At 38.2% G+C, this 25744-nt stretch overlaps 1 protein-coding gene across 3 annotated transcripts in view; it reads right to left on the reverse strand.

Annotated features, from left to right (window-relative positions):
• Lrig2 (leucine rich repeats and immunoglobulin like domains 2) overlaps positions 1–25744 on the reverse strand; it is a 61770-nt gene that overhangs the window by 24917 nt on the left and 11109 nt on the right. For 2 of the 3 annotated variants that reach the window (XM_023701733.1, XM_004641701.2), the window contains exons 2-11: positions 21700–21765; positions 19868–19942; positions 19125–19259; positions 18476–18619; positions 18205–18348; positions 17009–17152; positions 16675–16818; positions 13173–13253; positions 12238–12309; positions 12029–12097 (exon numbers count right to left, since the gene is read on the reverse strand). In XM_023701733.1, coding sequence (XP_023557501.1) covers positions 12029–12097; positions 12238–12309; positions 13173–13253; positions 16675–16818; positions 17009–17152; positions 18205–18348; positions 18476–18619; positions 19125–19259; positions 19868–19942; positions 21700–21765 — 1074 coding nt within the window. The remainder of the gene's footprint in view (positions 1–12028; positions 12098–12237; positions 12310–13172; positions 13254–16674; positions 16819–17008; positions 17153–18204; positions 18349–18475; positions 18620–19124; positions 19260–19867; positions 19943–21699; positions 21766–25744) is intronic. The other variant, XM_023701732.1, reaches the window with a different exon arrangement.

Below are 25744 nucleotides of genomic sequence, written 5' to 3' on the forward strand. Positions count from 1 at the left end.
GCCAAAAGTGCCCTGAAGGCATTCGAGGAACCAAAAAAAAAAAAAAACCAAAGATTAAAACTAGGCCTGTATCTTTCACCATGCACTAAACTAAAATCAAAATGGATCAAAGATCTAAATACTAAAGCAGAAACACTAAATCTTCTGGGAGGGAAAATAGGCAGAACTCTTGGATACAATGGTGCATGTGCAAAGACTTTATGGAACAAAGCCCCTATCTATCACACAGGAAATAACAGAAAAGAAAAGCCCAAGTCCTGACAGACTTACTGTTGAATTCTACAAGAAATTTAAAGAAGATCTAATGCTATAGTTCCTCAAACTCTACTAAAATTGAAAAGGAAGCAATACTCCCAAACTCATTCCTAGAAGTGAGCATTACCCTGATACCAAAGCCACAAAAAGGAACTAAAAAAAGAGAACTACTAGCTAATCACCCTAATGAACATGGATGCAAAAATCCTCGAGAAGATACTGGTAAACACAATGCAACAAATTATCAAGAAGACTACAAACCATGACCAAGTAGGATTCATTCCAGGAATGCAGGAATGGTTCAACATAGGCAAATCAGTAAATGTAATGCACCATATTAACATAGCAAAGGACAAAAGCTACATGATCATTTAACAGATGCAGAAAAGCATCTGACAAAGACTGATACCCATTCATGATTAAAAAAAAAATCCTACAGATAATTGGAATAGATGATCTTTATCCCTACCTGATAAAAAGCGATCTATGAAAATACCAACACCCAACATCTACTAACTGGTCAAAAATTGAAAGCTTTCACTCTAAAATTGGGGACAAAAATAAATACATACATACATACATACATACATACATACATACATAAATTGGGAACAAGACAAGGATGTCCACTACCACCATTCTTCTTCCACATAGTTCTGAAAACATTACTGAGAGCAATCACACAAAAGAAGTAAAAGGAATAAGGATAGGAAAGAAAGAAAATAAATTATCATTATTTGCAGATTACACAGTACTCTACATAGAAGATAACCACAACTCCACCCGAAGATTTCTAGAGTCAATAAGCAAATTCAGTAGTAAAGCTGGATGTAGTAAAGTCAACACTCAAAAATCAATAGTAACTATATACACACATAACAAAATTGATGGACAAATTAGGGAAACACCTTTCATAATAGCATCAGAAAGAGACAGACAGACAGACAGACAGAGAGACAGAGGGCAGAAGGCAGAGGGCAGAGGGAGAGGGAGAGGGAGGGTAGGGGAAGGGGGAGGGGAAGAAGGGAGAAGAGAGGAGAGGTAGGGAGGGCAAGGGAGGGGAGGGGAGGGCAGGGGAGGGGGGAGGGGAGAGAGAAGAGACAGAAAGAAAAAACAGACATTAAGGACTAAAGGACCAGATCAGAAGATACAGAAACAATTCCAAACACACTCATCCCCCTTATCTTTGACAAAGGGGCCAAACACACTGGCTGGAATAAAGCCTCTGCGAAAACTGGCTTTCCTCATGCTAAACATTAAAACTAGGCCCATATCTTTCACAATGCACTAAACCAAAATCAAAATGGATCAAAGATCTAAATAATACAGCAGAAACACTAAATCTTCTGGGAGAGAAAATAGGCAGAACTCTTGAAGACAATGGTGTATGCAAAGACTTTATGAAACAAAGCCTGCATCTATCACACAGGAAATAAGAATCAACAACTGGCATCTCATCTAATTAAAAAAGTTCTTCCACAGTAAAGGAAATAACCATCAGAGTGAAGAGACAATCCAATGTGGGGAAAAATTTTTGTTCTTTGTTTCTCAGACAAAGGACTAATATCTGTAATACATATAGAACTTTAAAAAAGGGGGCCCTCATAATCTAAAAAATTGGGTACCTGAAATGAATAGATATTTCTCAGATGAAGAACTAGAAGTGGCAAATAACTACATTAAGAAAATGTTCAATATCATTGGTCACTCAAGAGATGCAAATTGTAACAGCATAAGATTTCATCTTACCCCAGAAAGAATGGCTGTTGTCAAGATAACAACCAATAACAAATGCTGATGGGGCTGTGGGAAAAATGGAACCCTCCTCCATTGTTGGTTAGATTGCAGACTGGTACAACCACTGTGGAAATCAGCGTGGAGATTCCTCAAAAAACTAAAACTAGAGATTTCATTTGATCAACTGTTCTCCTTCTTGGTATCTTCCCAAAAGAATTATAAGCATCATCCCACAGCAGTATGAATGGATACAGATGTGGTTTTTGTATACAATGAATTACTACTCTGCCATAAAGGATAATCTGAAGAAAATTCCAGATAAATGGATGCACCTTGAAACCATACACTTAAGTGAAATAAATCAGACACATGTGTTTAAATATTGCACAGTTTCTCTGGTGTAAGAAACCGAAAGTGTAAATATTGACCAAAACATGTAACAGATATCGTGAAATAGGAAAAAAATATTAAAATACAAAACCTAAATAAACCCTCCACATTAACACAAAATTGCTCTTCATCTCTCTTACCTTTTTTCCTCAAAAAACACATCCTACTCTTTGCATATAACACTGTTGTTTTACTATTATTCCTAGTTTCATTTGCATATATTTATTAGAATTCTTAAACCCCAGCAGGTATTATTATATCTAGTTAGAAATAGGAAGCAAAGGTTACCTGTCACAAACCAACTTTCCACAGATTAACAAATTTATAAATAAATCACTTAACAGGGGCTGGTGAGATGGCTCAGTGGTCTAAAGCACCTATTTAGAACAAGCTTAGCAAAGCACAGGGACCGCGGTTCAATCCCCCAGCACCACATGCCAGCCAGCCCTGCCCCCTGGTGGGCTGAGCTGCCCCCACACACACACATAAATAAATGAAATTTTAAAAATAAATAAATAAATAATCACTTAACAATTTCTAGAAGCATATACTTAAAAGTTTTTTATTTTGACACAAGTCATGTTTCCTAAAAGATCTAGATAGTTTTTCCATAAAATGTAAGAAATCAAAAGTAGAAACATTTAGACTTAAAAATCAGCAATTAATGTCTAAGTGTTTCCTTTTTACATATCATTTAACACATACTTCAAAATTTCAAGTAAAAAGGATTTTTTTTTTTTTTTTTTTGGTACTGAGGGTTGAACTCATGACCTTATGCTTGCCAGGCAGGTGCTTATGCCACTAAGCTATCTCCCCAGCCCTTAAAAAGGGTTTTGAAACTGTTTTTAAGTAGATATTTTATGGACCATAATTACTAAAAAGTTCACTAATAGGGCTGCGGAGATAGCTTGGCAGTCTAAGCACCTGCCTGGCAAGTGCAATGACTCATCAATTCCTGGTACCACATGCTGTGCTGACCACCCAATCCGGGCATGGTGGCACACGCCTGTGATCCCAGCACGGGGGAGGCTGAAACAGGAGGATCACTACAAGTCTGAACTGTGTAGTGAGACCCTGTACCAAATAAATAGAAGATTAAAAAAGAAAAGAATTCACTAATAAATTTTTGCTCCATATATATCTACTTAACTGAAATGCTTGTGAAAATTTCCTCAGACATTCAATAAAGCTGGCCAGGGGGCCAGGGAGATGGCTCAGTGGAATAAGCACTTCCTTGGCAAGTGTAAGGTTCTGAGTTCAATCCCCAGTTCCAATCAATCAATCAATCAATCAATCAATCGAGCTGGCTATCATTTTCATTACTTTTTCTGGTGGCACAAAGGCAAGTATCAAAAACATTTGTAGGAAAACACTCACAGGCTAGGATAATATAACTCAGGGCAGAAGGCATGCTTAGCACGTATAAGGACCTCAGTTCAATCCCAAGCACCAAAAAGAAAATCACAGACACACTTAAACAGTTAAGGGCCAGGGAGATAGCTCAGTGGCACAGTGTAAGCTGGGCAAACGCAAAGTCCCAAGTTCGATTTCCAGTACCAAAAACAAACAAACAAAAAAAAGTTAAACACATTTTTTCTTTACCTGTGATACTTAATATGCATCAAGAAACTTACACTACATCTTAAGTTTAGTTTACAGTTTTATAACCTTAAACTATCTAGTAGAGATAACAGCTTGACTAGTAAAGTCAAGTAAACAAAACTATAATCTATATGATAATGTGGCCAATTCTGAAACTGTAGCTTTCTTTTTCTTTTGTACTGGGGATTGAATTCAGGACCTCACATTTGCCGGCAGACACTTATGCTGCTGAGCTAGCTCCCCAGCCCTCACGTAGCTACTTTTATTAAACCATCAATTAGACTAATCTTATTTCAAAACAGATTTCCCAAGTCATAGAACAGAAAAGCACTTGGGTTAAATTCTGCATTTCTGGGAATTTCACAACTATTCAATTTATTATTTTTAAGACAAGTAGAATAGAACTCCCTTTAAAGAATATTATAAGCTGACAATATCACTTCTAGATAGAAAAATACCACATACAATCCTACATACACACATAACCATACAGACTGATGAAACACAGATTTAAAACTTCTATTCTAAAACTGGAGCCACGGGTCAGTAAAACAGTAATACAAACTATCTTATATCCATTATCTTAAACAAAATAGCTCTCATCTTTCCATCACTGTAGTTTTTACTTCTGGGTGCAATCCCCAATACAAAACAAATTCTCCTATCTCTTTAATTTTGTTTTCTTTTTTAGGGAAGGGTCTACAGGTGTTCAGGGTCTCACTACTAGATCGGACTCATAGTGATCCACCTGTTTACAACTTCCCAAGAGCTGGGATTACAGGCGTGCACCTCCATGCCCAGTCTCAATCCTGTCTCAGCACACCCCGGGGTCGAGGGTGGAGCCAGCATGGCAGGATCGAACCCCAGCCCCTGTGCCTGCTTACAGGTGCTTTAATCCACTGAGCTATCTGGCTAGCCCTTATCTCTTTAATACTTACAGCATCTTTATTATATCCCATTCTTCCTAATACTGTTGTATTAGTGCCTTCCCTTTTTTTTCTCTTGACCTATCTGGTAAGGGTTTTATCTATTTACAAGTCTGGGTGGGGCTACTAGCTTAAACTTAGGCAGGTACGCGAGGCAAGCACTCACTATTGAGCTATATCCATGTCCTTAGTAGTCTTTTAAAAAATTGGATTTTCTGGGATTTCTCTTTTTTTTTTTTTTTTTTTTGGCAGAACCGGGGATTGAACGCAGGCCCTTGCACTTACCAGGCAAGTGCTTATTCTACTGAGCTATCTCCCTGGGCCCTGGGTTTTATTTCATTCACCTCCGTTGTCTTTATTTCCTTCTTCCTGTTTTGGTTCAATTAATTCCATTTTTTCTAACCCCTTATAACACAGGCTTAGCAGATTTTTTAGCTTTCCTCTTTCCTAATATATTCCTTTAAAGCAATAATTATTCCTCTGAGCACTGTTTTAGATGCTTTCTACTGTACAAGCCTTCACTTGTATGTAGTAGTGTCATTATTACTCAATTCTAACATACTTTTAAAATTCCCATTTTGATTTCTTCTTTGATTGATGAGGCAAAATTTTCAACCTAACTGTATGTTCTGTTGGCATCAGGAGAAGGGAACTAATTTAGAACTTAACTCAAGTAATGCATCCTACATACAATGAAAAAAATCTCGATACTGTAGACTTATGGTCTTAAGCAGGAGGCACAAACTAAAACCTACAGGCCAGATGTGGTCCACTGCTTATAAATAGAACTGTATTAGAGTACAGCCACACCTGATGTTTGCATAATGTCTATGACTGCACCCTATACAATCAAAGCTTAACGCTGTAACAAAGATCATACAACCCACAAACCAAAACACAGTATTTACTATTTAGTCCTTGAGGTCTGCAGACTCCTGTGTAACATATGGTCTATTTTTTTTTTTTTTTTTTTGGCGGAGCCAGGGATTGAACTCAGGTCCTTGCGCTTGCCAGGGAAGCACTTATTCCAATGAGCCATCTCCCCGGCCCCCTTTAGATTTTTTTTTTTTTTTTTTTGGTGCACCCGGGGATTGAACTCAGGACCTTGTGCTTGCCAGGGAAGCGCTTTTTCCACTGAGCCATCTCCCCGGCCCCATCATATGGTCTATTTTTATACACATTCAATATGTACCTGAAAAAACTGGTGACCCTCCAACAGTTGGGAGCAGAGTCCTACATGCATTCACAAAAATTAAATGTTAGAAATATATCATCTTCTGTACCATTACTTTTGTATGTTGACAAGAATTATTGAGGATATGCTAAAATTTTCTACTATAATGGTGGATTTGTCAAATTTTTCTTGTAGTTAGGTATGCTTTTTTCTTTATAGCCTTAAGTTGGATTATTAAATTCATACAACTTAGAATTATCATAATGTCCTAGTAAAATCAGTATTTCCTCATTGTACAGTATATCTCTCAGAAGCAAATTTGCCAAAAGTATTTGGCCCAACAATATTATCACTATACAGAAATATTTTGGTTAGCATTTGCCTGGTTTGTCCATTGTTTCACTTCAACCTTTTTTCTATCCTGAGTGCTGGGATTATAGGTATACACCACCTCACCTAGCATTCTTCATTTACATTTTTACACAAATTGTGTTTCTGAAAAAAAATGGAAAAAATTACCAGTTTGCCATATAATAGCATCCATGGTTTTGTTTTCCATAATTTCAATTACCCAGTCAATGGAATCCAGAAATACACGAAAAATTCTTAAATTTTGAACTGTGTGCCACTTTGAGTAGAATGACAAAACTTCCTGTTGCAGTGCTCAGAAAAATGAATCATCACTTTATCTAGTGTATCCACACTGTATATACGCTATCCACCTAGTGGTTATTTAGTGGCCATCATGATTACTGTCTTACTTTTCTCTTGTTGCTGAGACAAAATATCTGACACCCAAAAGATGAAAAGGCTTATTTAGTTTAGCCTGTAAATGTTTCAGTCCATAATCAGCTGGCTCCATCGTAGGGTGGCTTGGCAGAGGGGCATCACAAAGGAGAACCAGCTCACAGGAAACAGAAGACAGCAAAAGCCAACAAGTAAAGGAGGGCAAAGACAAGCCTATCTCTGTCCCTTATATTTTTATCCAGGTTACCAGATTGAGGGCAGTCCCAAGCCAACCAGTAGATTGATTTAGTAATCACCCAGCCTTAACCCCAGCTTGGCACCATGAATCAATCATACACTCTAGGTTCAGTCGCCTCTGAAAAAAAAAAACGCCTCTGACTGCATGAGGCTTTGGGGAGACATCTAGACCTCCAAGCCAAAAACAGCTATTAAATCAACTGTTATACTATCCTTATTACTTGCCAATGGCCTGAAGTACAAGAACAGTGATGTAAGGGAGGCACCAGGACATAAAACATAGTGCACATTAACTCTATAGTGCTATGAATCAACATCTTACAGGAAAAGATAGAGGTTTCAGTATTGTCCCCATCTGCTGGAGGTTTTTAAAACTTATTCTTCACAGATAAAGGGAAGTTACTATATTGAGAAAGAGTCAAGATTTTTTTTTTTTTTTTTTCTTTTTTGCAGTACCAGGGATCGAACTCCAGACCTTGCACTTGCCAGGAAGGCGCTTATGCCACTGAGCTATATCCCTGGCCCCCAAGATTTTCTTTTGCCCTGATATGTAATCTTATAGAAGCTGAAGAAACATTTGGGGCTACCTGTGTATTTGTAATGCCCATCTCAGTGTAGATAAAATAGTTCCTATGTCCATTCTATTTTCTTCCTTGTCACCTTCCAGTGGCTGACTTTGGGGGTGGGGGATGTCTCAATCTCTTGAGAGCCCCAATGGAGGATAGGAGACCTAAAATTCAAGTGAATATGAGACTAGAATGGGAAGGAAACATCTGAGGGAGGTGGATGGAAGATGTAGGAGATAGGAATTTGCAAGGGGATTCACAGGAACAATAGGGAAGATACAAGTAAAGACAAAAACTTAAGACACTGTGGCCACACCTATAAGCCTAGCTACTTAGGAGACCCTTGGGGTAGCTAAATAAAAGAAAGGGATGCAGTTCAGTGGTAGAACACTTGCCTAACATGAATGTGGTCCTGGGATCATTTCTCAACACTAGAGAAAAAAGTACAAAGAAGAGGCAACAATAGAAAGAGGAGAGGAGAGACCTGAGATATTTTAAATTTCCCACAGAGGTAAATGAAGTTCCAACATGAAGGAGCAGACAAAAGCTAGCAGAGCAGCCAGGTATGGCAGCTCACGCCTGTGATCCCAGCACTTGGGAGGCTGAGGTGAAATGACTGCTGACTTTAAGGCCAGCCTGGGCTACTTAGTGAGTTCAAGGCCAGCCTGGACTACAGAGCAAGACCCTGACTCAAAAAAAAAAAAAAAAAAAGTGCAGGGCTGGGAAGATAGCTCAGTAAAATTGGTGCTTGCCGGGAAAACACAAAGGGCCTGAGTTCAATCCCCAGTTCCGCAAAAAAAAAAAAACTTATCAGAGTATACAGTCACTAGGAGTTCCAAATAGGTTTGATATGACAGAAGTTCCAATGGGAGAAACAAAGCCTAAGAGAGTGAACAGAAAAGACTCACAGGGTACCAGGAAGTATGGTCCAGCACAGGGAGTCAGAGGATAATCCCCACTTAGGAAGGCAGGCCAGTGATAATCCTTCCATCTAGGAGGTACCTCTCAACAGAACCCTGGTACTCTATCCTAGCTTCAGAAAGTGTAGTCAGAATCTTAGGAACCAAAGTCTGTCCTGATCAGGAGCAATGGTTCACTAGTCTACCTCAGTAACATTAGATCCCCCATCAATCAGTCAAGACTGAAGACAAAGGCTTCAAAGGTATACACACGGGTTCCTGCGTAAGAGGTCTGGGGGTCCAATGATGAACCTGATTTGATCTGAGCCACAGGAACCTAATTGTTCAAGAAAAATTATTCAAAGACATGGTAAGGCAGACCTGATTCAAGACAATCTCATTCAGTATAGAGACCACTGCAAATGGAATTCTGCAATGGGGGAGAGAAATTGGGCTAAAATCCCAATACAGAATGGGCAAGTGGAAATTTACAGCTGTGGAGTAGGTGGGCATCAGTGGAGGGAAAAGTACTACTGGGGATTCTACCTAAATCACTCCAAGTGGATTCTTGATGAAGACAGACCACAATGCTCGGACATCACTTGATAAATGATTTCAACCTAGGAACCTGAACAGAGAAACACAACCATATACTGAAGGTGCCCAAATAGCCATGTGAGACAGTTCTTACTAAACTGGTTCAGCAGTTGGTAATACTGTTTGTGGAAAGGTAACAGAGGCCTTCCTTAACAGGAAGTCACGAGCCCCAGATCTGGTCAAGCAAGGAATCCTTGTCTCAATTCCCAAATTACTAAATAATTACTAAATAAGTCATTAAAGATTAAAACGTCAACATTTGCTTTCACTTACTATATAAATTTATGTTCAACTGGGTTCTTACAACAATTAAAATTTTCTTGTTGGCCCTCAGATTATCACTACCAAAAAAATAAATAAAAGTAAAACTAATTTGCAATAAATTATGTCCTTACACATTAAGGCTACAAGAAATATCATAAAATATTTCAAGAGACCTCCCCTCTGCCACAGAAAAAGTATTTTAAAAATCGGCAGGTAAGGCAGGAGGATTGCTGCAAGTTCAAGACCAGCCTGGGCTATAAAATGAGATTAAGGCCAGCCTGAACTGGAAATCCTGTTTTTCTGTCTGTCTGTCTGTCTGTCTGTCTGTCTGTCTGTCTGACTGACTGACTGTCTGACTCTCTCTCTCTCTCTCTCTCTCTCTCTCTCTCTCTCTCTCTCTCTCTCTCTCTCTCTCTCTCTCTCTCTCTCTCTCTCGGCTAGAATGCAATGTAGCTCAGTGTGGAGTGCTTGCCTAGCATGCATGTAGCCAAGTACAATCCCTAGTACAGTTACATAACACAAAATAGCAGAAAATAACTGCCAATGACTTTTATAACATTTTAATTCTTTTTCTTTCTTTCTTTATTTTGTGTGTGTGTGTGTGTGTGTGTGTAGCCAGCTCAGCCCACCAGGGGGCGGGGCTGGCTGGCATGTGGTGCTGGGGGATTGAACCTCGGTCCCTGTGCTTTGCTTAGCTTAGCTTGTCCTAAGTAGGTGCTTTACACCACTGAGCCATCTCACCAGCCCCAACATTTTAATTGTTGTTAATATCATTCAATTTTTACTGTGTGCCAAGCTCTGTGCTCAGTACTTTCTCAAACACTCTCAAGTTTCCAAATGGATTTAAGAAAAACAAATGACAAAAAACCCCAAACCAAACCAAACCAAACCAAACCATCTAATTCTTGATGGCCTAGCCGGCTTCACACAATGTGACGCCTGCCTAACTCTGACTGCGTTTTACCTCCTTTTCCCATTCTTCACCCCACAGTTACATGGTTTGCCACTTCATCTCATTAAAGTCTTTATTCAAAGACTGCATGCTTAGGAAAGTCTTTTCTCACTACTTTATCTAAAATTGTAATCCCTGTCATTCTCCACACCTCTGAGCTGGTTTTTCTTTAGACAATGTATTACTTGATGAGATATCCTGTATCTGCTTATCATCCATCTTCCTTAGAACTTATTGTAATACGCTACACGAACAGAGACTTTGTTTATTCTTGTGTTTTTAGTATGCAGGACAGTATCTCCAATTATAGACAATCAATATTTCAATAAACAAATTATTTTATTTTTACCTTCACATAACCCTGAGGGAGGTGCTATTCTCATTTTGAGAGAAACTACTGAGTCCCAGGCTAACAATCTTCCCACTGTCACAAGTTCTAAGGAAGAGAGCAAGGATTTGAACCTATGCAGTTTAAAATCTAACACACTTGCAGGGTATCTTAAGATTATCTGAGGCAAAAAAAAGTTTTTAACATTTCTAACCTGATGCAGATTAGTGGTTTTTAAAACTATGACAAAAATGTCACAATAATGTTAAAAATCATCAATTTTTTTTTGGGGGGGGGGAGGGCACCAGGAATTGATAAATGATCTCAACCCAGGAACCTGAACAGAGAAACACAACCATATACTGAAGGTACCCAAATAGCCATGTGAGACAGTTGCCAAGCAGGCGCTTATGCCTCTGAGCTATCACCCCAGCCCCAAATCATCATCTTTTAAAAGGTAGAAAATTGGGGCAGGGGAGATGGCTCAGTGGAATAAGCGCTTCCCTGGCAAGCGCAAGGGCCTGAGTTCAATCCCCAGTTCTGCCAAAAAAAAAAGAAAAAAAAAGAAAATTATATATTTTAGTCAGACATAGTGGCACACGCCTGTAAGCTCAGCACTCCAGGAGACTAAAACAGGAGGATCTCCAAATTTGAGGCCAGCCTAAACAACTTAGTGACTTAGCAAGACCCTTTTTCAAAAATGAAAAACAAAACCAAAATAATAGGTCAGGGATGTAGCCCAGGGGAAAGACCATGAGTTCAATGCCCATCACCACAAAAGATACTTTTGATCTTTTACAACTACTGTTTTTGAACAATTTAGCTGTTTGAACAGATTAGAGGCATTCTCTTTTATACTTATACTGAAAGTTCCACATCAACTTGCAATCTAAAGGACAAAAACTACAGATTATACCTGAAGTTTAACTCATCCACAGGGTAAAACCTGGGGACACATTCCTGATAGTCTAACAATGACAAACCTTCCAGAGCTTTGCATGATAACAAACAGCTGCCTGTGGCACACATACCATAGGTTCCCCACCCTGTGATGGTCCAGAAAGCAACAGAGAAGTGAGGAAGGAGGAGCGCCGGGCCTACATGTAAAGCACAGGCAGCAGTGCTGAGGCTTCCTGATTATGTGCACTGGAACCACATTTTCCACATCAGGGTGTTTTTTTAAATTTCAGCCAGCCACTAATATAACTGAAATATCAAGTTTTTGTTTTTGTTTTTTTTTTTGCCTAATTTATATCCCTTTAGAACTATCAGGGTCACCTTCATCACCATGTAAGCACAAAAGCACACACAGTGATCTGATATTTAAAAAAAAAGAAAAAAGGAAGGTACTTACAGTTCTTTCAAGTGAGTCTGAGAAAACGCATTTTCTTGGATAGACATTATAGCATTGTTGTTCAAATCTCTGAAATAAAAGAGAAATGAAACATTACCAGTTACCATTTCTCCAATTAAGTTATACAAACACTTTCTTGTATGCTTGTAACAACCTCTGCTAATATCAAAGATTACTTGTATAATGAAAAATGTATGTACAATACTTACAGATGCTCAAGGGATTCAAGACCAATGAATGCTTTCTTTGTAATTGACTTAATCTGGTTTCCTTGTAAGATTCTGAAATAAAGATAAATTCATTAAAATCTTACCTATAAAAGGAGAAAATAAGCTTAACGTGCCTTGTGTGCATTTGTATCATCTTTACTGGGGTATAACTGATCTGTACATATTTAATGTGTACAGTTTGACATGAATATTCATTTTTAAGAATGCTTTAAACTTAAGAACTGGGCCAGGGATATAGCTCAGCAGCATAAATGCCTGCCTGACAAGCACAAGGTTCCAAGTTCAATCCCAGACCCCCCACACAAAAAAATTTTTTTTTAAATAAACTTAAGAACTTACATTACTAATCAATGTAAAGAATGGCATTAAGGTTTCTATTACAACATTGGAGCTCAGTGAAGTACCTCTGCAATAACCAGCCTGATCACTATTTTTTTTTTTCCTTGAAAGAAACATTTATTTATGGTCTTTATTGGTTACAGTTTCAAACAAATCCAGAACGGTTTCCCGTTTTAAGCCTTTAGTGCAGACACTGCCATGAGAGAAATAGCGCCCTTCTGCAGGGCGCCCGCCCTCCTGAGCCCAAGCACTGGTTCTCAGGCAGAAGATGGCTTACGGATCACTATTAAACTGGTAGTTTTTCTATGCTAAACTGAGTTAAATTCCCCTTTTTTCTCTTAACAAAAAATTCCGTAACTTTTCTCTTACGACTCACAGCAGTGTTTTACCAATAAAAGGTACTTCACTAATAGCAAACCACTTCATAAACAACAAAACAAAGCTCCTTCCTTTAGTAGATGGGTCTAAAGACTCAAATTTTCAGGCTGTATCAAATAAATATAACCTTATCACATTTAGAACTGGTTCTTAAAAATATCCCCCTGTAGACATACACAAATATTATGAATACACACAATTTAGTGAGACTTGTGAGTCCAGTAAAGGCTTCACTAGCATCTTCTATGGCCCATGAAATTTCATTGTTTCGTAAGTCTCTAAAAAAAGTTAAAAAAAAAAAAAAAAAAGAGGTTATGTCAATCAACATGACCATCACATCACCAAGCAGATCCAGGTATGGTACTGCAACATGTAAACGCTAATTTTGATCCTTAAATGACTTATAGGGGCTGGTGAGATGGCTCAGTGGTCTAAAGCACCTACTTGGAACAAGCTTAGCAAAGCACAGGGACCACGGTTCAATCCCCCAGCACCACATGCCAGCCAGCCCCGCCCCCTGGTGGGCTGAGCTGGCCACACACACACACACACACACACACACACACAAATATAAATAAATAAATAAATAAATAAATGACTTATAATGAAGACCCAATTCCACTTTTTAAAAAAAAATTTGAAAAAAAAATAATTTTTAAAAACTCGTGATAAACATGGAAAAAAATGCTTCTAAAAAATTAAGAATTAAACTGGTCTTAATAACGCAAGCAACCTGCTAGGAATATCAATCTTCCTAGTTAACAACATTTAATTGAGTTAGCATATTAAGAATTATAGACAAGTCCCTTTAGAAAAAAGAAGGGTTTCAAGAGACAGGAGATAAGGATTACAATCTGATTTCAAACTAATGGGATTTCAAGCTAGCCAAGCTTCCCCCTGGGCCCTTAAAATGGCTGACAAAGAGTAACATCAATACAGAGCTTCACAGCTCAAAAGCAATTAAACAAGCCTCCTGGGAAGCAAGAATGATATACCCATGTGTTAGAGTAGTCACTGTATCTTCTTTAAAAGGGAAACTATGGATCATTTAAAATCCACTGTTCCATTCTCAGAGGAAATGCAATTGTACCACATCATGTACTAACGGAAGAAATATAAGTTAAAAATATTAATCACTTTTACTTCCTTAAGCCATCTAACAGAAAAACACAAAGCTTTCTTCTTTGTAAAACATACATAAAAATAAATAAATAAATGAATAAAAATACATAAAGTTGTGTCAATAACAGCAAGGAGGCAGGAAATCCCTTTTCTTGCTGAGCCATCTAGACTTGAAGTGAGCTAACAGTTTATTTTCCTAAGGAATAACCACCCAGGGCTTGTCACTTCAGAACATCCCCTCCTCCACTGCAGAACAGAAACAGAAATCACTCACCGAAGTGAGCAAAAGATGTACCTACTTGCAAGAGTACTGGGCTAACATGGGAGTTTTTCAGATCTGATCCTAATTCTGCCTTACTTCTGTGGCATTAAATTACTTCCTCAAATACTTTCCTAAACTTTAATCTCAAAGGTAATAATCAGTATAGAATATACTGGAAAAACCTGCCTGCCATCCCTTCAGCTGCCAAAGGCTGCAGCTAATTCTGATTTGTTTCTGAGTTTGCACTGATCTAGTTTCACCCGATGATACAGAAATATGAATGAGGAGGATCGCTTAATTTTTTAAGGCCAAATGTAAGGAAAGATAAAAGGAAAATCAAAATACACACTTATACATGTACATACACACTTTCACAAAATTACCATGTTTCCTTCTCATTGGTTAGGTACTAAAGTTGGGAGACCACCTTTCTTCTGAAACCATTTATCAATTATGAACCTGATGACAACCAACTTCTCTACTAAGGAACCATTAAGAATCTATAAATTTAGCTAGGCATGGTGGTACACTCTGTAATTCCAACACTCTGGGTATGCTGCAGCAAGAGATCCACAAGTTTGTACCCCATCCAAGTGACTTAACATTTAAAAAAAAATTTTTTTAGGGTCTTACTATATAGTTCAGGCTGGTCTTGAACTTATGGGGAGCTTACTACCTCAGCTTCCCAAGTACTAGGATTACAGGTCTATGCCACTATGACTGGATTAAATAAAAAATTTTAAAAGGGCTGGGAATGTAGCTCAGTAAGAAGGCCTTAAGCTTAATCTCTAATATTACAAAATAAATTACAAATTCTATTAACTATTTCTTCCCCCCCCCTTATTCTGCTCCATATTTGGGATTACTTGTATTACCTTTTTAGAAACCTCTTCATTCAATAAATTTATATTTCATGACTGGGCAAAACATGCAACTCACAAAACCACAGGGTTTTACAGTTAAAATTGCCTTTAACAATCATCTACCTAACAACTACCAAAGAAATAAAATGATCAGGGAGAGCTAAATAATTTTGTTTACCTGATGGGATAAACTACACCTTAACTTTTGCATCAAAAAGTCTTGGATCCCAAACCTGATCCAAGCATTTATAGACTACGTGCCTTTAAGTTATTTTAATCTCTTAAACCTCAGTCTCCTAATAAGGGAAAAAAGTAGTACCATCCTAATACTTGAAAGCACTTGGCACATATCAGACAATGAACATCAGTTTCTGCTGTCCAAAGTCATGTAGCAAACTAGCCCTAGTGAACAGAGCTGCTCCCACTACATCTCCTGCACCCCTGTGAATGGTAATAGTTCTGGTGCACTGTCAAAATCAGAGAATGAGAAAATTACTGCATTCTTGACACCAGCAACTCTGTCTTATACCACAGCAACTGGCAAAATGAGACAGGCCTTACTGTTTATGTGGTTACGTGATAATTAAAATACAAACTAAATAATCCCAGCACTCAAAGGCTGAGAGAGATCAAGACCAGCCTTTGCTATATAGCAAGAGCTGACCTCAAAAAAAACAAACAAACAGGGGCCGGGGAGATGGTTCAGTGGAATAAGGCGCTTCCCTGGCAAGCGCAAGGGCCTGAGTTCAATCCCTGGTTCCGAAAAAAAAAAAAAAAAAAAAAAAGTCTAGGCATGGTGGCACATGCCTATAATCCCAGCACTGGGGAGGCTGAAAACAGGAGGATCACTACAAGCCCAAGCTGCATAGTGAGACCCTATAACAAACAGATAAAATGGAAAAAGTAAAAAATAAAAAGGAATAAAACCCCTGAAATGCCTACAACAGGCATAAGATTTATTTATGGGTTATAAATGAGTCAAACTGTCTCGCCCTGAGGTACAAGGCAGAAGAACCACAGAGTACTATCATAACAGATTTACAGACTGGGGCTGGACTGTAGCTCAGTGGTAGTACACTTGCTTCGCATGTGCAAGGCCCTGGGCTCAATCACAAGCAGAGCAAGAAAAAAAAGCAGACTGAATATTTGTTTTACTATTAAGTTCCTTTTTAAAAATTTTACTTATTTATTTATTTAATTTTTGGGGGCTGACTCAGCCCACTCTGGGGATGGGGCTGGCACGGCATGTGGTGCCAGGGATCAAACTTTGTTCCCTGCGCTTTAGACTGCTAAGCTATCTCGCCAGCCCCAGTTCCTTTTATTTTAATTTTTCAAAAAAGGAAGGGAAGCCAGGGAGATGGCTCAGTGGAATAAGCACTTCCCTGGCAAGTGCAAGGGCCTGAGTTTAATCCTCGGTTCTGCAAAAAAAAGGGAGAAAATGGATGTACTTACAGTGTCTGAAGATTAGAAAGAAACCTAAATACACCATCAGCAATGTGAGTGACTCTGTTGTCCCCTAAATTCAATCTCTCCAGTAAACTTAGGCCCACAAAGGCAGACTCATCCAGGCGGGTCAGCTGGTTATAGGACAAATCTCTAAACAGGAAATATGGAAGGTAAGGGCTCATTATATTTTGGATCAACTTAAATATTTATTATATTTACGTGATTAAGTTAAAGCTTCTAACTTCTAGGAAGGACAACACATCTCATGACTAGCCATGGGGATGATTTATTCCAATCTACTCTAGTCTCAGCCTTCAATGAAACACCATGTAGCACTTACAGTTCAGACAGTCTTTGGCAGAACTCCCACGCATCAGGGCTGATTTTCTCAATAGCATTCTGGCTCACATACAGCTGCTGTAACATTCTCAAGCCATATAACCACCCCTTGTTCACTCGCGTAAGGTTATTATGTTCTAGTTCTCTGTAGAATTAGAGAATGAGATGAAAAAATATTTCAAAATACCAAACAGTTTTAATACCAAACAGTTTTAAATCTTTATTACATCTTTCTCAGAGAACCATATACCTTTGCTCAACCAAAGCAATCCATTTTAGTTAATAAATATTTAAGTCTTAACATTTGGCACTGGGAGATAAGATGACTATCTAAAATATAAGCCTACCACACCAACAAGTCAAGTGGTGTAACAGTCCTGGATAAATCCTGGTAATTCTCATCTGAGAAATTTGTGTGAATGATGTGATGACACAAATATCAGGTAACTAACTGAAATTAAAAAGATACATATGAAAGCTGAGAACATAATTCAGAGGCAGATTGAGTAGTAGCATGTACAAGACCCCAAGTCCAATCCCCAGTACCCCTGCAAAGCTTTGTGAATGGAGAAAAACTAATGTATGTCTGTATAGTTAAGCAGCTATCCTATCCATCTGGTATTGAAAAGTTCCAGACACACTTAGGAGACTGAGGCAGGAAAGATCTCCATGAATTTGAGGCTAGCCTGGGCTACAAATTAAGTTTTAAGGTCAGCCTGAACTGCATTTTGAACCCTGATTCAAAAAGACCCCCCCCAAAAAAAAAAAATGTTCTGGACTAGTAATCCCACTCTAGTTCTATTATGGCTTCGATACAGAATGCCCCCTGAAAGACCCATGTGTTTGGAATGTAACTGGATTAAGGGGGGCTATATTCACTAGGATTAATCCACTAATGGATGAAAGCTAAATGTACAATTAGAGGAGGTGGGCCTGACCAGCAGTTAGGAGGTGGTGGAGTCAGAAGGGGTAGGTCACTAGGGGTGTGGCCTAGAAGAGTGTATCCCCCTCCTTCCTCATTTATCATCATCTACCCATCCACCAACTATCGCCACCCTCGCAGGCTTCCTGGCTTCCAGGTGAGCAGCTTTTCTGCCTTGGAGGCACCAGACTACGGAACAGAATCCTCCAAAAGCCAAGTCTGGGTCTTTTGTCCCAGCTAGGAGAAAGAGACTACCGCAAGATACTAGTACTTACAGTTCTTCCATGTTATTCAAGCCAAAAAATGCTCCATCTTTAAGTTTGCTGATTCCGTTCCGCTGCATTTTCAAAGATCTTAAGGAGTCAAGCCCTTGGAATGTAAGTCCCTCCACAATTTTAATTCTGTTTCTTTTAAGTTCCCTTAAACAAAGTGTTACAATCAGAAAACTGGCTTGCTCAAATGCTCTAACAATAATTTAAAAAGAAAAATAACCAAATTCTGGAAGAAGAAACTATTTTCTTAAAATCCATCTATTTAGTTACTCACAAGAATTGGAGGTGAGGCAGCTTGAAGATCTTCGGTGGAATCATACTAATCCTGTTCCGGTTTAACTTTACCACTAGCAAGGAACTTGATAAATTATCAAAGCAACCAGCCTCCAAAGTAGTTATCCTATTATTACTCAAATTCCTAAGATAAGCAAGATAACAGAAAAACAAATTAATAAAATAAAAATTCTACCGAAGTCTGTTACTAAGCCCCAGCCTGATACTTAACTACACATAACTATAAATCATTTAACTGCTTCATTTCTTCTCTTCTCTCTCTTTTTTTTTCAAAACCGGGGATTGAACTCAGGCCCTTGTGCTTGCCAGGCAAGCGCTTATTCTACTGAACCATCTCCCCAGACCCTAACTGCTTCATTTCTTCATCTAAAAAATTAGTTATGATACAGCTGAAGCATACTTCAATAGGAAAGTACTTTAAAAACCCTAAAATGAAATCCAAAAAACTACTCAAAATTCCTATAATGTACTCTTTTTTTTGAGGGTAAGGTGGTCATAACAATCCCAAATCCCAACTCCAGGTTTGTTTCACATATGCATTCCAAAATCACACACATGTGGGGTCACAGATGTAACAATAAATAATAAAAATATACTTTAAATATAAATCTAATTTAAACTTTACTTACAGGTATTTAAGCTGCATTCGAGGAAATGAAGATGTCTTAATTTCTGATATTATATTAGAACTGAGGTCTAAACTCTCAAGAGCAGGATAAAACTGGAATGCCTCTGCATTTATTTCTGGGATTAAATTATGGACTCTACAAAACAAAGATTATATTGAAGTAATTGCTAGTGAGCTACACCTGGCTACAAGAATTCTAAATAATCAGGATCAACAATATAAGTACTTTTTAAAAAAGAAAGAAAAAACTACATAGTACTCTATTTCTTTTTTTTTTTTTTATTTAGTACAGGGTCTACAGGATCTCACTACACAGCTCAGACTTCTAGTGATCCCCAGTTTTCAGCCTCCCAAGCACTGGGATTACAGGCGTGTGCTACCACACCCAGTCTCATGGCTGTCTCAGCGCGCCCCAGGGTCAGGAACCCTGGTTCCTGCATTCTGCTGAGCTATCTGGCCAGCCTGCACCATAGTATTCTTCTTTTTTTTTTCATTTATTTATTTAATATAGGGTCTTGCTACACAGCTCAGACTTGTAGCGATCTTGTCTTAGCCTCCTCAGTGCTGGGATTACAGGCTTGAGCCCATCATGCCCAGTTCCGGGGCCGGCACCACATGTAGCACCGGGGATCAAAATGGGGATCTTGTGTTTGCCAGGCAGGCACTTAGATTGCTAAGCTATTGCCTCAACCCCTATATAGTGTTCTTAATTTAAGTGAAAGATGTGAAATCTCAGTTACTTACAATGAAAGTAGAGTAATATTAGATGTTGGTTCTCCAAAATATGGAATTTCTGTTAACTCATTGTAATTCATTTTCCTAGGCCAGAAGAAAAACAGATTTAAAACTTTAATGAGGGAAATGCTACCTCTTAAATTCTGGTTTCTGGCTAATACAAATTCTTTAGGGTAGGCACTACATCTGAAAAAGTCTATTATTTCTAGATTTTAATAAATTTTTTCATAGTGTTATTTTTTTTTTTTTCTTTTACGGTACCAGGTACTGAACTCAGAAACTTGTGCTTGCCAGGCAAGTGCTAATTCTATTGAGCTATCTCCCTGGCCCCATAGTGCTGATCTACTATTGATATCAATATAAGAAAGGGTAGGAAACATTTTGCACATTAAATAATTATAGCCCCAGAAAAATTGAAGACAGTTAATTTAAGTCTATAGGGGCCAGGGAGATGGCTTAGTGGAATAAGCGCTTCCCTGGCAAGCGCAATGGCCTGAGTTCAATCCCCAGTTCTGCCAAATCAATCAATCAATCAATCAATCAATCAATCAATCAGTCAGTCTATAAAGGGAATTCATCCATACCTCATTCTCTCCTCCTGAGCCCAACTGTGCATGTGTACACACACACTAAGGCTATTCAAAGTTGAGGAATATTGCTTAGGACCACAGATGAAAAGTTTGTCCATCCAGAGATCCAACTAACTTACATATAACATGACATGTCACATCTATTCCCAGCAGACCTTTCAACAGAATGTCTCAAATAATTGAAGAACAAATCTAACAACTGCATTTCATTGACCATTTTTTAATCACTGAGTAACCTCAACAATCTAGACTACAGATAAGAAACCAAAATATACTATCTCCAAAAAGAACCAATCAGAGTTACAAAATCCATGTAGTACAGATCCTGTGTCTCCCAGTGAAGCATCTTTAGGCCTTTCTTCGGTGCCTGCTCATTCACCTAACAAATCTGTCGCTTGTTCATTCAGCTCTATGAAAAATTAGAAGCATGTACTTAGGTTCTAGATGAAAGGATGCAGGAACAAGAACATGAACAAATTAGTCCTGTCAACGAAGAATTAAAGAGAAAAAGAGACCCAGAAGGTTCTGTGTGTTTTAGTAAAGAGCAGACAGGTCTCAAATAACTGTGAAATTCCTCAAATAACTGTGCCCCTGGGAACATCACAATGCCGTAATATGATAGTAAGTACTCTCAGTGCTCTGGGAGGCTGAAGGAAAGGATGGCAAGTTAGGGAGATTCTGTTTCAAAATAACTATGAAGGACTGGGAATACAGCTCAGTAAAAAGACCTAGGCACAATCTCCAGCAGTGTGTTTGTACATACATACATCATTTTTGAAAACTCCCTCACAATACCATATATATATTGTACTAAAAAGAAAACTTGTTAAAAGGAAAATTAACTTATATCAACCACCACATTCTCAAATAACATCCAAAATATTCTTTCTAATAAATCTACTTTAGACATGATGCTTCCATCTTAGATGACACACCACACATTGGAAGAGACTTTTTAGTGGCTGAAAACTTAGCAAAAAAGTAATAATAAAAACATGTTTACTTGGAAGAAGCAAGAAATATTACCTTTGTACTCTGAGAAGCAGAACAATATTTCTATAGTTTGCTTGAAATAATCATGCCCAGAGAGTTTGGGATAACAAAGCCAAAGACAATTAATAGTTTAGGTTTTTTAAGCAATTTAATTTTTTCCTTCAATTTTTTTGAAGCATTCTTGGATTGAATATCCCCAATTCACAAATTGTTAAATCACTTCAAAGAATTTTAAATTAAATAAATAAAATAACTTACACTTCTTGTAATGTCTGCGATTCCAAGCTGATGTTCCAGTTAGATAACCGATTATGACTCAAATCCCTAAAGGAGGACAAAATATTCTTAGTTTAATGCTGGAAAGTGGACTCAAAAAAAAAATAGGACCTGGGGATGTACTTAGTGACAGAGCACTTGTCTAACATACCAGAGATATGGATTCAATTCCAGGCATTATACACAAGGAAGAAAAAAAAAAAAAAGGAGGAGGGAAGGAGAGAAGGTGGAAAAGAGGGAGGGAGGAAGAACAAGGAGGGGGAGGGGGTATTTTAGGAGAAGGAAATTAATCTCACCCTAAATTATATTAATGATGACAACTTTGTGGCTAATTTATTGTCAGTCTTCTATTTGCATTACATGTACATTAGTTTTCATGTATACTAAGTATGAAAGCTAATGTACATGCAATTATGGAATTGTTTTTGTGGCTAAATACACACAAAAACTACAAGGCACTTTATAATCCTTACTTTTCCTATTATGGCAACAGGCACAGAGAGAATAATTTGTCAATCCAAAAGTGAGGAAGCCACAAACACTCAAAATTCCAGCCCATTTCTAGCAAGCAGTTTATAAGGTACAGTAGAGTCCACTGAAGTTGCAATACTTGAGCAGCCTAAAGAAAAATTTGTACTGATGCTTCCTGGCATCTTTACAAGGACAAGGTGGAAACCAACCCACACAAGCTGTCTGCTCAAGACATGTACTGTATGTTACAATATGGCTAACAATAGGGACACACCAGAGAAACACTACAGATCAATTTATCTCACTGTGCCACCACAGGCAGTTGACAGATGCATGCAGGTTGAATGATGTCTCTATCATAGTGGAACAATTTGTTCTCAGCTAGACTCATGCCTGCCCATCTGTAAAACTTAACTACTTTCATTTAACAGCTTAATTTACACCATGACACAATTAAGGCTACGTTAAACCACCACTTTTCCACAGTAGTTCTAAAGCCTTTATTCAAGATGTATGGAATAAGGCCAAAGTTCAAAGATAACTCATAAATGAAATGGTATGTTGGGAAATACAAGGGTAGAAACATAAATTTGCTCCACCTAAGAATCTCATATTGGGCCTGGGGATGCAGCTCAAAGATAAAGCACCTGCCTAGCACACAAAATGTCCTGATCCAATCCCCAGCACTACAAAATACAAAGATATTTTCAAAAGTCTTACATTTAGGGCTAAAAGTACAGCTCACTGGTAACACATACAGATTAAAATTTTTTTGCAAAGCCCCGCATTCAAGCTGAAGCACCAAAAAAAAAAAAAAAAAAGGAACCCCCTTATATTCCAATACTTGCTACTAAATAAATGCAGAATTTCATAAAAATGAAAAGCTTTGTTGTTGTTCTATAGAATTTTAACTTTAGCAGAAATTCAATGTCCTACTTCTATTCCATATTCTGCTTGAAACTCACTGGTATAGCAAATGAAGAGCTAATAGCATCTGGGTAGCAGGCTAGCATGGAATGATCAAATTCTATATTTTATAACTCCTAAAATTTAGCATTTTCCTCTCTTGGAGATTCAGGACTTTCATCTTAATCATTTTCAATGTAATCATAAATTCTAAGGGGCTGGGAGTGTGGCCCAATGGTAGAGCTCTTGTCTTGTATGCACAAGGTCCTGTGTTCAATCCCCAGCACCAGCAATAAACAAATAAATAAATAAATAAATAAATTCTGAAATTAAGAATTTAAGTTGGACGGGGATATAGCTAAGTGGCACAGCACCTGCCTGGCAAGTACAAGGTCCTGAGTTCCATTCCTGATACAAAAATGAAAGAATTTAAGCTGGGTCCAGTGGTATACACCTGTTATAAGTAAAATGTTCACAATGCCTTTTTAATCACTACATATTGCTAGCAGTGTAATTCTGACTGTACTCATCCCCAAGAGTTCTACCATAGGTAGTACTCATAATTAACATATGGTAGATCATATGAGGTGCATGCTTGTGATCCCTGCTACTCCCAGCTATTTAAGGGAAGCTGGAGGAGATGGACTGCAAATTCAAAGCCAGTCTTGGCAATTTAGGGAACTCCTGTCTCAAAATAAAAAGTGCTGGGGGTATAGCTCAGCAGCACTTGCCCAGCATGAATGGGTCCCAGGTTCAACTACCAGTACACAAAAAAAGGAGAGGAGGGGAAAGGGGATGCGGGAGGGAGCAAGAGCACTTGAGCGAGAGTGCCTGAGCAAGATACTGATTGGAGTTGGTGTCAGCTTGGCGGTGGAGGTCTTGCCTTGCCTAGCTTTCGTATGGCCACAGTTTTGATCCCTTGGAGGCAGGGGCACAAATACTAATAATTTTGTTTTGTTTTGTTTTTGTTTTTTCAGAACCAGGGATTGAACTCAGACCCTTATGCTTGCCAGGCAAGTGCTTATTCTACTGAGCCATCTCCTCAGTCCCTCTAATAATCATTTTTAAAAGAGATAATCATTAAATCTAAAGCAATAAAATTAAACTCAATTTATACATCATATAAACAACTTTGTAAAATGAGTGAAAACTGTCCAATCTCTACTTGGGGAAAGAATAACTTTCTATCTTTGAAGAAATTATAGGCTATTCACAGGAGCACAAAAGATACCTGCAGTACTCTGAACCCTCTACTGCTGATGCTGCCTCATGTCAGACCCCATATAATCTCATCAAAAAACTACATTAATTAGACTGGAAAACACCAATAGTGAACTGAAATCCGCTCCCCATATCTCATTCCCTACTTCCACAGCCATGAAAGCAGCTGGTGTATATATCACAGTAGTTACTAAAACAGCAGATATCTAATTAGAATTTTATGGACTGATGTGAGCAGCAGGTATTCATACAATGAACTATTTCTGAAGCAGGTAGCATGTCCTATTAAGTGCTAGGTTTATAAATTTGTTAGCTCTTGTAACCTTTATTTCTCAGGCACACCAACACTAAAACAAATCAAAATTTGACTCTTCTCACTGGAAATGGATAAACTAAGCTGTCCTTTCTTATTTCTTTAATAAGCAGTCTCATCACCATGTTATCCAAGCTGGTCTCAAACTCATGTGTTTAATGATACATATTCTCACTTCAGCCTCCCAAACATCTGGGACTACAGGCACACCACCATGCCATGCCCAGCTTCTCTTAATTAAAAAAATAAAAGTATGTCAACTTTCTGAAACTTGAAGATCCTCAGATTAAGAATTTAAATTAGGCATCGTGGTGCACACCTGCAATCCAGCTACTGAGGAGGCTGAGGCAGGAGGATAAATTCAAGTGCAGCCTGGGCAACTCAACAAAACTGTCTCAAAAGTTAAATAAGGGCTAAGGATATATAAAGCTCAGTGGGAGAGTGACCTGGGTTGTTCAATCCTGAGCACTGGGGATGACAGGGTTGGACAGCTCTTAAAAATTGAAGTTTTTCACTATTCTTCCCTATGTCTAAACATTAATTCCATTTAGTTTGCATAAACTAAGGACAGTTTATCTTCTGTTGTATTTTTCAAATAATTTCCCCCTGAAGTATCCCCAAAATGTACTTAACTAGCAGTCAACAATCCTTTATTTTCTAATACCACTACTATTTGTATTTATGAATATGATGATTGAAGAGTAAAGGTTTTGGAAGCGGCTTCACCTCAGTATTGTAAACTCAGCTTCTGCTCATGCTAATCTATAGGGATGCAGCTGTAATAAATGATGAATTATTAAAGTTCTTAGTATCACAGGGAGTCAGAGGTGCTATTAATATAGTGATACGGTATCCTTGCAGTGTGAATTATTTATACAATGTACAGAGCAATCACAACAGCTTGAGGACCAAATCAAGTTCCACAAGTAAGTGCAAAGAGGTCCTGGCTGCGGAGATGGAGGGGCTTTCCTCTACATGGGCACATGTGCACACTTATAAATCATCAACAATTTGCTTTCTCAAGAATCCATAATATGGGCCAGAAAGATAGCTCGGTGGAATAAGTGCTTGCCTGACAAGTACAAGGTCCTGAGTTCGATCCCTGGTACCGCAAAA

This window comes from Octodon degus, unplaced genomic scaffold (genome assembly GCF_000260255.1).
Source record: "Octodon degus isolate 3935 unplaced genomic scaffold, OctDeg1.0 scaffold00140, whole genome shotgun sequence".
NCBI lineage: Eukaryota > Metazoa > Chordata > Mammalia > Rodentia > Octodontidae > Octodon > Octodon degus.